This window comes from Coregonus clupeaformis, chromosome 27 (assembly GCF_020615455.1).
Source record: "Coregonus clupeaformis isolate EN_2021a chromosome 27, ASM2061545v1, whole genome shotgun sequence".
Taxonomy (NCBI): Eukaryota; Metazoa; Chordata; class Actinopteri; order Salmoniformes; family Salmonidae; genus Coregonus; species Coregonus clupeaformis.
Genome location: NC_059218.1, coordinates 33,068,114 through 33,081,111, shown reverse-complemented (window position 1 = coordinate 33,081,111; position 12,998 = coordinate 33,068,114). Strand labels below are relative to the sequence as shown.

The 12,998-nt window shown below is 42.1% G+C and overlaps 1 protein-coding gene across 1 annotated transcript; it reads left to right on the top strand.

Annotated features, from left to right (window-relative positions):
• The first annotated feature begins 11,639 nt into the window (after positions 1-11,639).
• LOC121541206 (28S ribosomal protein S12, mitochondrial) lies at positions 11,640-12,966 on the top strand. The gene is made up of 3 exons (XM_041850179.2): positions 11,640-11,766; positions 11,872-11,922; positions 12,500-12,966. The coding sequence occupies exons 2-3, from the start codon at positions 11,874-11,876 to the stop codon at positions 12,883-12,885; spliced, it is 435 nt and encodes a 144-aa protein (XP_041706113.1). The 5' UTR covers positions 11,640-11,766; positions 11,872-11,873; the 3' UTR covers positions 12,886-12,966.
• The last annotated feature ends 32 nt before the right edge of the window (positions 12,967-12,998 follow it).

Sequence of the window (12,998 nt, the reverse complement as noted above, 5' to 3'; positions counted from 1 at the left end):
AATAAGTCTGTGACTTACTTAATTCAGTATGGCATATTGTCATATTTCAAGCTTTTCCTGTAAAATGTGCAACGTCTATACAAAATATTAAAAACGGTGAAAATGTATATTCTCCTATACATATTTAGGATACTTACAATCCAATATTGTATAATAATGTTTTCTGATGATTCAGTTGTACATGCATTACTTTGAATTAATTTGATTGCTGAGTAACCTCATAATAGAGGTAATTTAAAATGCCATATTTATATTAACTCATAGTGAGAAAGAAGGCTTCTTTGAGCACAAAATATAAAATGGCGAAAATGTAACAGACCACAACGATTTTGTTTGGTTTTTATCTATAAAGATACAGTGTTTTCTACAGTGATCTACACATTGGTCAACTTGGTCTTATTTTGTTGAATGGATGCATTTTGGTTTGAAAATCATAATGGGTTGTCTTTCAGCAGTTCTCAATCGATAGACTTCTGTTTTAGTGTCAAAGTACACATTCATGTAGCATTGTCTATGGCAGAGTAAAGGTTTGATTTCTATGTTTTAGAAATTAAACGATTATATTATACACAATAGTGTTTGTATAGAATAATGTGGAAATATATGTGTTGTTCACATACTGTGTTTGACTGATCTATTGACTATATATTTTGTATATGACTCTAAAAGTGGAGTGAAAAGTGTGTATTACCAGTGTACCAATAATATACTGTATGCTGTACATTCATATATTATATAACTTTCAGATTTCTGTATTTGATTAAAAAAATGACATCCAGTACATTAGCTACTATACTGAATATGAGTCATGGAGATTATTAATGTATTTTTTTCTTGTTGTCGATGTATTTGGATACCAATCAAAAGCAACACTATTAAAATATATTTTTAAGTCTTTGTGTTGTACTGATAATTTAGACACTGTCATTCTAGCCATTACCCATCCGCCTCTCCCTCATTCGCTCCATTGTGTGAGGAGAGTCAGGGACACTTCTGACGTACATTGTGACGCCTGTCGCACAATCTTGACTATGGGGAACAATCAGCAGCTCATACTGAGCTACAGGCTTGAATGCAACTGCATTTGCGCAAGCACGCACGCACGCACACACACGCACACACACACACGCACACACACATACACACAGACACACACACAGACACACCCACACACAAACCTGACAGATGTACCCTTTAATATATAAACTAGAATGATATTACAGTTTTTTCCCAATTGTTTTGGTGCTATTTTCCCAAGTATGTGGTGATCCAAGCTGGTAACACTTGTAACGCAACAAGTCTTATATTTAGAACCTTTTATTGTGCATTCATTTTGTTTGGCGACATCGTTCAACATGTAACCATTGATCCAAAATATAAGTTTACTGTGAAATACCATTAGAACATTTATTTAATCACAACATAATTTTACATTCACGCTCTTATTCAGAGCGACTTACAAGAGCAATTAGGGTGAAGTGCATTGCTCAAGGGCACATCGACAGATTTTTCACCTAGACAGCTTGGGGATTCAAACCAGCAACCTTTCGGTTACTGGCCCAACGCTCTTAACGGCTAGGCTACCTGCCTCCCATTGTGTGATATCTAGTTGTTTTAACAACCATTTAATCCAATAGAAAAAAATACAAAATACATGTTTCAAAATTGCCCTTTGAATGTGGTATGCCACAGTACTGTAAATTACAGTACTTTACACTGTTTTCACATTAGGTAATACACTTGCACTACCCATCAAAAATGACTTAACATTTTCCCCCCCATAATTTCTTTCCCATGTGTGATCAAAAGGTGTGATCATTGAAGATCACAATCATTGACGCAAAAAATAAATGTATTGTTCGGATATACAGTGAGGGAAAAAAGTATTTGATCCCCTGCTGATTTTGTCTGATCAGTCTATAATTTTAATGGTAGGTTTATTTGAACAGAGAGAGACAGAATAACAACAACAAAATCCAGAAAAATGCATGTAAATTTTTTTATAAATTGATTAGCATTTTAATGAGGGAAATAAGTATTTGACCCCTCTGCAAAACATGACTTAGTACTTGGTGGCAAAACCCTTGTTGGTAATCACAGAGGGCAGACGTTTCTTGTAGTTGGCCACCGGGTTTGCACACATCTCAGGAGGGATATTGTCCCACTCCTCTTTGCAGATCTTCTCCAAGTCATTAAGGTTTCGAGCCTGACGTTTGGCAACTCGAACCTTCAGCTCCCTCCACAGATTTTCTATGGGATTAAGGTCTGGAGACTGGCTAGGCCACTCCAGGACCTTAATGTGCTTCTTCTTGAGCCACTCCTTTGTTGCCTTGGCCATGTGTTTTGGGTCATTGTCATGCTGGAATACCCATCCATGACCCATTTTCAATGCCCTGGCTGAGGGAAGGAGGTTCTCACCCAAGATTTGACGGTACATGGCCCTGTCCATCGTCCCTTTGATGCGGTGAAGTTGTCCTGTCCCCTTAGCAGAAAAACACCCCCAAAGCATAATGTTTCCACCTCCATGTTTGACGATGGGGATGGTGTTCTTGGGGTCATAGGCAGCATTCCTCCTCCCCCAAACACGGCGAGTTGAGTTGATGCCAAAGAGCTCGATTTTGGTCTCATCTGACCACAACACTTTCCCCCAGTTCTCCTCTGAATCATTCAGATGTTCATTGCCAAACTTCAGACGGGCCTGTATATGTGCTTTCTTGAGCAGGGGGACCTTGCGGGCGCTGCAGGATTTCAGTCCTTCACGGCGTAGTGTGTTACCAGTTGTTTTCTTGGTGACTATGGTCCCAGCTGCCTTGAGATCATTGACAAGATCCTCCTGTGTAGTTTTGGGCTGATTCCTCACCGTTCTCATGATCATTGCAACTCCACGAGGTGAGATCTTGCATGGAGCCCCAGGCCGAGGGAGATTGACAGTTATTTTGTGTTTCTTCCATTTGCGAATAATCACACCAACTGTTGTCACCTTCTCACCAAGCTGCTTGGCGATGGTCTTGTAGCACATTCCAGCCTTGTGTAGGTCTACAATCTTGTCCCTGACATCCTTGGAGAGCTCTTTGGTCTTGGCCATGGTGGAGAGTTTGGAATCTGATTGATTGATTGATTCAGTGGACAGGTGTCTTTTATACAGGTAACAAACTGAGATTAGGAGCACTCCCTTTAAGAGTGTGCTCCTAATCTCAGCTCGTTACCTGTATAAAAGACACCTGGGAGCCAGAAATCTTTCTGATTGAGAGGGGGTCAAATACTTATTTCCCTCATTAAAATGCAAATCAATTTATAACATTTTTGACATGCATTTTTCTGGATTTTTTTGTTGTTATTCTGTCTCTCACTGTTCAAATACACCTACCATTAAAATTATAGACTGATAATTTCTTTGTCAGTGGGCAAACATACAAAATCAATAGGGGATCAAATACTTTTTTCCCTCACTGTAATTACGACATAGGCTTACTGTAATCAAATGAAACAAATGAAATCAATGAAATCAATGAAAGAAACATAAATGTTTAGCAGGCACTTGTTTGCATCAAGCCTGTCTTGAACATTTGGCCATAGGTTCTCATCGACATTTCAGTAAATGTCCTCATTGTTCATGCACCTGGGGAAAAACATTTTGGCATGGTGAATCCAAGCCTGAAATAGGTCTGAATTGCTGTCATTGCATGCCTCAACCATGGCCTGGAGGAGGGTGGCATGCTCACGGGAATGGCAATCATACACCTACCATCGGTATTGTAATCATGTATTGTATTTTACAGTATTGTATTGTACTTCTGTATTGTAGTGGTCCTATGTGGCTCAGTTAGTAAGAGCATGGCGCTAGTAGCAACAGAGTTGTGGGTTTGGTTCCCATTGGGGTCACATACACAAATGTGTGGACTTACTGTTGTCCCTTTGGATACAAACACATATATTACAGTACTGTATTGGCCAGCAACTTCATTTTGGATACATGTTTAGTGTATAGGGGATGCATTACATACAGTACATTTCTGATCTTGTCAATATTAGATTTTTCTTTACTCACTGTGAAGTAAAATCATTAAAGTCATCATCATAATAGTACAGTAGAGAATATTTCATACTTTATATGTTTATACTTTACAAACATACATTTTCATTATGTAGTTATCAACATTTGTTTAAGACAAAACGATTTAAAATCTATAGGTTTAACAAACGGTTAAGTAATTATCAATTAAGAGCAGTCGGATTAACTAATAGTAAAATGTATTTCAACAATGAAAAAACAATCATATCAAAAGTAATGTGAGCATTGCATTGTGAAAAGTAATTACTTTATATGAACATGTATTGCAATATGAAACATGTATTTCTAGATGAAACACCGATTGAGTTTGGTGAAAATGTGACTGTATGATTTTGTGTGTTGTACTTAGTCAATTGAAAATGTGCTTACAGTTTTGAAACAGCTGCCTTTTTGATGATCTGTTTGGAGTTTTGTATGAAGCGTGGTGAAAATGTACCACATATTTGTGAAAATTGCACCAGACATTTAAAAATATATATAATAATCTCAAATGCCGTCCACCCTCCTGGCCCTTTACACCCACTGGGTCTTGTAGCGCTGCTGAGTTCTATGAAAGAGATTCCTATTTCTAGTGCTCTCTCATTCTATCCTTCCTGCCCTTGCGTCCTTGTGAAAATTCAAGAGGGAAAAAAATAGACTGAACCTAAATGAGAGAAAAACATGAGCGTGATAAAAGGGTAGAAAGACACGCAAGGAGGACTTGAGATGTTGTTTTTTTGTCTCCCTCCATCTCACTTGTTATCTCTCTACCTCTCCCTTTCCTCCCACAATGTTGTTTTCCTTTAATCTTCCCTTTTTTTTTTACACATCTGTGTTCTCTTGTTCATTCAGCCGTACCTCATTCATGGAAACCACCTCCTTATTAGTCATTGTCACCATACTCATCTATCCCCGTTCTCTCCTTCCTAGCTTTGCATCCGCTTGCTACTTCATCTGCTCTACACAGAACCACACACATTCACACACACGCACACACGCACGCACGCACACACGCACGCACACACACACCAGTGACGGTCGTTGCCGTTTAAGATGAGCATGATCTTATTTATATTACAGCATATTGGATTCCCCCAGCTCAATGTAACATCGATAGATTTAGGCTACTACACATGATACTCAAATTTTCCCTTCACCCTGCACAAAATACCCCATAATGACAAAGCAAAAACTGGTTTTTAGAAATGTGTGCAAATTTATAAAAAATAAAAAACTGAAATAACACATTTACATAAATATTCAGACCCTTTGCTATGAGACTCGAAATTTAGCTCAGGTGCATCCTGTTTCCATTGATCATCCTTGAGATGTTTCTGCAACTTGATTTGAGTCCACCTATGGTAAATGTAATTGATTGGACATGATTTGGAAAGGCACACACCTCTCTATATAAGGTCCCACAGTTGACAGTGCATGTCAGAGCAGAAACTAAGCCATTACATTTTACATTTTAGTCATTTAGCTGACGCTCTTATCCAGAGCGAGTGCATACATTCTTTATTTTCATACTGGCCCCCCGTGGGAATCGAACCCACAACCCTGGCGTTGCAAGCGCCATGCTCTACCAATTGAGCTACACAGGGCTATGAAGCCATGAGGTTGAAGGAATTGTCCGTAGACCTCTGAGACAGGATTGTGTCGAGGCACAGATCATGGGAAGGGTACCAAAAGATTTCTGCAGTATTGAAGGTCCCCAAGAACACAGTGGCCTCCATCATTCTTAAATGGAAGAAGTTTGGAACCACCAAGACTCTTCCTAGAGCTGGCCGCCTGGCCAAACTGAGCAATCGGGGGAGAAGGGCCTTGGTCAGGGAGATAACCAAGAACCCGATGGTGACTCTGACAGAGTTCCAAAGTTCCTCTGTGGAGATGGGAGAACCTTCCAGAAGGACAACCATCTCTGCAGCACTCCACCAATCAAGCCTTTATGATAGAGTGGCCAGGCGGAAGCACATGACAGTAAAATGCACATGACAGCCTGCTTGGAGTTTGCCAAAAGGCACCTAAAGACTCTCAGACCAGGAGAGGAGAGGAACTCCAGAGAAGAATGGGAGAAACTCCCCAAATACAGGAGTGCCAAGATTGTAGCGTCATACCCAAGAAGACTCAAGGCTGTAATCGCTGCCGAAGGTGCTTCAACAAAGTACTGAGTAAAGGGTCTGAATACTTATGTAAATGCAATATTTCTGTTTTTTTAATTTTATATATTTGCAAAAATTTATATAAACCTGTTTTTGCTTTGTCATTTTGGGGTATTGTGTGTAGATTGATGAGGGGGGAAAAACAATTAATCAATGTTAGAATAAGGCTGTAACATAACAAAATGTGGATAAAGTCAAGGAGTCTGAATACTTTCCGAATGCACTGTATATACTGTATATGATGGAATGTAGACATTATGGACTGTCACGCCCTGGCTCTGGGGACTCTCGTATGTTGAGCCAGGGTGTTTATTTTGTTTAGGTTCTAGTCGTTGTCTATCTATGTTGGCCTGAGTGACTCCCAATCAGAGGCAACGAGTGTCAGCTGGTTGTCTCTGATTGGGAGCCATATTTAACTGTCTGTCTTTCACTTTGTGTTTGTGGTTTCTTGTTCTGATTTGGTTTGTGTTATACTGTAGACGTCACGTTATCGTTTTGATCGTGTGATCATTCTAAATAAATATATAATGTTCGCATTCAACGCTGCGCCTTGGTCTCTCCCTGACGATCGTGATTGAAGAAACCACCAAAACCAGACCAAGCAGCGTGTCCAGGAGCCATCGCTAGCAGATCTCCGTGGCAACCTCGACTGGGTCAAGCCTAGTGAGGAGCAGAGAGGGTGGACTTGGGACCAGTTGAGGAAGAGCTTCGACTGGGTCAAGCCCATTGAGGAGCTGAATGGCGGGAGTTGGAGACAGAGGAGCGAGAGTTGGGCGAGAACGATGGAGGCCTGGCCCACTGGGGAGGAGAGACCCCCAGAAATTTTTTTAGGGGGGCTCACGACGTCGGGGCAGCAGGAGGCCGCGATAGAGCGGTCCAGCGGGTTGGCAGAGGAGGCCGCCAGGTTACGGGAGTCACTGGTCACCAGGGGGAAGGAGGTTGTAGAGGCACGGCGAGAGGTACTGGCGTGTGTTGCCAGTCCGGTCCGGCCTGTTCCTGATCCCCACGTAGGGCCAGTGGTGTGTGTTCCCAGTACGGTCCGGCCTGTTCCTGCCACTCCCACCAAGTCAGTGGTGCGTTTCGTCAGCCCGGCGCGGCCCGTTCCTGCTCCCCCGCACCAAGTCAGTGGTGCGCGTCGTCAGCCCGGTCCGGCCCATTCCTGCTCCCCGCACCAAGTCAGTGGTGCGCGTCGTCAGCCCGGTCCGGCCCATTCCTGCTCCCCGCACCAAGTCTGTGGTGCGCGTCGTCACCCGGTCCGGCCCATTCCTGCTCCCCGCACCAAGTCAGGGAGTGCGCTCCGTCAGCCCGGTCCGGCCCATTCCTGCTCCCCGCACCAAGTCAGGGGTGCGCTCCGTCAGCCCGGTCCGGCCCATTCCTGCTCCCCGCACCAAGGCAGTGGTGCGCTTCGTCAGCCCGGCTCGGCCCGTTCCTGCTCCCCGCACCAAGTCAGTGGTGTGCTTTGTCAGCCCAGTCCGGCCTGTCCCTGCTCCACGCACCAAGCCTACGGTGTGCGTCGTCAGCCTGGTAAGGCCCGTTCCTCCTCCACGCACCAAGCCAGGGGTGCGCGTCGTCAGTCCAGCACAACCCGTGCCTGGGTCATGTCCGGAGCCGGATCCGCCGCCGAGGCGGAGTGCCCACCCGGTCCCTCCCCTGTTGTGGTTGGTTGGCGTGGTCGGAGTCCGCGCCTTTGGGGGGGGGGGGTACTGTCACGCCCTGGCTCTGGGGACTCTCGTATGTTGAGCCAGGGTGTTTATTTTGTTTAGGTTCTAGTCGTTGTCTATCTATGTTGGCCTGAGTGACTCCCAATCAGAGGCAACGAGTGTCAGCTGGTTGTCTCTGATTGGGAGCCATATTTAACTGTCTGTCTTTCACTTTGTGTTTGTGGTTTCTTGTTCTGATTTGGTTTGTGTTATACTGTAGACGTCACGTTATCGTTGTTGTTTTGATCGTGTGATCATTCTAAATAAATATATAATGTTCGCATTCAACGCTGCGCCTTGGTCTCTCCCTGACGATCGTGACATGGACAGTATGTGGATAGAATATTCAGTTTATCTGTAGAGTACGAAGGACAGAATAGTATGTATACAGCAATAGTTTAATAGGATGGCATTGACTAGAATACAGTATATACATATAAAATGAGTTAAACAGTATGTAAACATTATTAAAGTGACCAATGTTCCATAACCTTTTTTTTTACTTAACACTTTTTTTCTTAAAACTGCATTGTTGGTTAAGGGCTTGTAAGTAAGCATTCCACTGTAAGGTGGAATTCGGCACATGTGGCAAATACGATTTGATTAGATTTTATATTAAAGTGACCAGTGATTCAATGTCTATGTACATAGGGCAGTAGACTCTAAGGTGCAGGGTTGAGTAACCGGGTGGTAGCCAGCTAGTGAGAGTGACTAAGTTCAGGGCAAATAAAATAAAATACAATTCCTTATATTAAGCAAAAAATTCCTTATATTAAGCAAACCAGACGGCACCATTTTCTGTTTTTTATTTATTTATGGATAGCGAGGGGCACACTCCAATACTCAGACATCATTTATAAACGAAGCATGTGTTTAGTGTGTCCGCCAGATCAGAGGCAGTAGGGATGACTAGGGATCTTCTCTTGATAAGTGTGTGAATTAGACCATTTTCCAGTCCTGCATTCAAAATGTAACGTACTTTTGAGTGTCAGGGAAAATGTATAGAGTAAAAAGTATTATAATTTTCTTTAGGAATGTAGTGAAGTAAAAGTTGTCAAAAATATAAATAGTAAAGTACAGATACCCAAAAAAACTACTCAAGTAGTACTTTCAAGTATTTGTACTTAAGTACTTTACACCACTGGGTGAGAGCACATTGAATATGGCGTTTGAGCTTTAATTGAGAATGTGACAAAATGGACGCATGCCTCCTGGGCTGCAACATGTCGTAGTAAATATAATTTGTCGTAGTAAATATAAAATGTTATAACGTGAAGAGGGGGATTTGTCATGTGTCTGGTATTAACAGTGGGCTGTTGTGTTGGTTGTCGAACAAAGGACAGTAGAAGAGCAGCCATATCTTGTCACCAGATGGCCTAGTCAGGAGTGTAATAACAGGACAACACCCACGCCCAAGGCCACAATCACCAGATCCTCCTCACCAGTTCCCTGGACACACACAAATATTTCATTTGCACGCACACTCATTCTCCACTTCCTTCTACTGGTCGGGTGCCAAGGGCAGAGGACTCTGCCGTGCACCAATGGGGCATATGCTCTGGACAGAGCAGACCCGCCTCCTACGCCTCGGGAACCAATCAAGGGACTAGAAGAAGGACCCCTTCCTTTATGTTACATTGTATAAAGTAATGCTGTAAACTCCTTTTAATCGCCCTTCTCAACTGTCTCCTTAAGAGGCAATTGGTTGGGTCCATGCATGTAGCTTAACAGTACCAGCTATCTCTGTTTTAATAAACTGCCTTTTGCTTAAACCTAATTCCACTCTGTCTAGCGTCGATGGTTTGTACTCCCTCTCCTAATTATGGTTTCACCAACAAACACTTCCTGTGCCCCTTTTGTTTTCTTTGGGTTTATGTTTTAAATGGAATGGTTTTTAAAGTAAGACTGAACTGAAGGAAACTGATACCAAGAACTGAAATTATGTGTATTGACGATTTGACTTGAATGTGTTGAACAGTTGAACCGAAAACCATGCCTTAAAAATAAATGTTTTGAAGCTGGTCCTTTGTGTTGGTCTCTACATAATAATAATAATAATAATAATATGCCACTTAGCAGACGCTTTTATCCAAAGCGACTTACAGTCATGCGTGCATACATTTTTGTGTATGGGTGGTCCCGGGGATCGAACCCACTACCTTGGCGTTACAAGCGCCGTGCTCTACCAGCTGAGCTACAGAGGACCACGAGCTACATCAGTCTACCTTCTCAACCCAGGTCTAAAATAACATGTCACATTCCACTTCGTGACAGTATTGTTAACAAATGACAAGAAAATAATTTAAAAAGTAAAGTGAATATTGCATTTTGAAAACCAGATGCTTAGATTGAATATGTTTCCAACTTGAAAGTGATTTGGTGCAGTGAACAAGTGACTGTGAATTTGTTTGTTGTACTCAGTCATTTGAGAATGTGATTAGAGTTCTGAAACATGAGCCATTCTGATGAGTTTGTTTTTGCTTAGAATTGTGAAAAAGTACCACATACTTGTGAAAATTGCACCAGTAGCTAGGTTTCCATCCAATTGGCGACAGATTTTCATGCGAATATTCTAGAATCCACATAAAGAAAATATGGGCTGTTTCCACCAATTGGACTTCAGGATAAAATCGGTGCTTGATGACGTAGTGCACACCATTTACTTTTTCGCAAAAGTTTTCATATACCGAATAAAAATCTTAAATTCAATGTGTTTCCACCGCATTTTCAACTCTACCGATTAGTTTTGTAACAAAAACGGTTGCGTTAAATAGCAAAGGTGCCTACTTATGTCTTGGCATCTGCGAAGTAGCCAACAGCTCGCATCTGCTGGTATGCTATGGGCACCATATCATCGAGTGACTCCAAATGTACCTCGATATGATGGTTGTTGCAAGGTTGGGTTATTATATAAATATTTGCGCATAAAGGCGTTCCACCGCTTTCCTGCATAATTAATTTTAACAACACAAAAAGATCCCACCATGTCGAACGAACAAATTATCTGTCAGTATTTATAAAATTACACAGAAACTTCCTCTTTCCATCACAGCTGTCATGATTTTTCTTTGATACTATATGACTTTACTTGCATAAAAACGGTGGATGGAAACGTGGTTCGAGATTGAAAAAAACTGTAAACACTATCCTGGACACAAAATCTTCAGTGTTTTGTGGATCTCAACTTTCTTCCTAACAATTATAAACATAGACAAACAATTCTATCAAATATGAGGAACAAACTAGTGAGATGCATGATCTGTCATCTTTCATTTAACATATTTTCTAGACTCATAACCTGCCTGTAAAATATCACCTGATTGGGAGAGCCACTTGATTTTAAGTCCCTAGAGAAAATGAAATAACGTAGCCTACTGTCATGAGTTTAACAATATTTCAAGGACAATTGGACTATAATCAATTTGGGATGGATTTTAAACAGAATTTACCTAAACTCTGACTTGACACTGCTTTGGTTTACCCATCCTGATCCAGCACACCCCTGTCTATTTCAATGGTTCTAACATATAAGATACCTTTGGGTTTATTTAGAAAACGATCAACATCAGATCCACAAGCACTTTCTTATTCGTGGCCAGCATAACGTGCATGGGATTTTGTGGTTATTTTCGTGTAACCAGCAAGTAGGTGGCAGTAGTGCTCTTACAAACATCTGCAACGGAAGCTGTCGCACTCAATGCGGAAAAATATATATAATACTTCCGGAGGTCATCTGCGTCACCGTCGTTATGATTTTTGTGTGACGTTTCTTATTTTCCCTATTACAAGTTGTTATATACTTTGAAAACACACGTGGGTGGTTTGTTCTTGGCCAGGAACTGAAAAGCAGCAGGTACGATTTGAAAATACTGTAGAACACGGTTTTAGACTAGACTAGAGGAAATTTTAGGGTTAGACACAGACAGGTTCCCCCTAAATCTTGTTTTTGCCTCTTTAGGGATGGCTTCATTGGGGAGTCTGAGACCAATGTTGACATCACTTCTGCAAGGTAATGTCATCACGCCTGCGTATTACACACACACCAAAAAATGTATGCACACATGACTGTAAAGTTGCTTTGGGTAAAAGCGTCTGCTAAATCGCACATAAAACAATATAATCATATTACACACACAGAGGGTTAACAGTGAAAGTCATCATCCATGCACTTCACTTCAGACCTGCAGGGGTGGGTAATCTTACCTTGTTAGGGCCAGTGTGCGTGAAACCATGAACTCAGCTGATTACACAAAAAATAAGTATTTATTTATTGAAGACCAGATGTTGATTAAATGGTAAGTTGAATGAAGTATGGTACTGCTTTGGCTGGAGTGAAAGCCTGCATCCTCACTGCACCTTTTTTGAAGATGATTGCCCATCCCTACTTCAGAATACCTTCAGCATCTTATTTAGGCCCATTTATCAGACTGTGGGGATTCCTCATCCCTGGGACATTTTTTTTGTGTGAGAACAAAAGTTGATAACAGAAAATCTGTAGCCAACACCAGCTGTTATGTTTATACTTTTTACTCTCAACATTAGAAATTGGAGCAGATCTCTTATGCAGTCTTTGTACCCTAATACAGTGTCCCAGTCTGGCTCCCAATGGTCCGGACCTGGCCTCTCCAGAACTATGGCTACGCTGAATCAGATGCATCGCCGGGGAAAGCCATCGCCCCCTCCCCCGAGCGTCAGTGCCATGTTCGGCCGCCCCCAGCTGAAGGCAGTAATCCTGAAGACAATGATCCGGAAACCCAAGAAGCCAAACTCGGCCAACCGTAAATGTGCCAGAGTCCGCCTCAGTAACGGCAAGGAGGCAGTGGTGTTCATCCCCGGGGAGGGACACAACCTCCAGGAGCACAATGTAGTGCTGGTGCAGGGGGGCAGGACACAGGACCTGCCAGGAGTCAAGCTGACTGTGGTCAGGGGAAAATATGACTGTGCCCATGTTGTGAAGAAGAAAAATAACTAATGGGAACATGGGAGAAATGGTGGTGTGGTGGGAATGTGTTTTTTGTTGTGTTTGTGTAATAAATGTCTTAGTTGAAACTTGCGTTGGACCCAGTGATTGATCTCTCTTGTGAT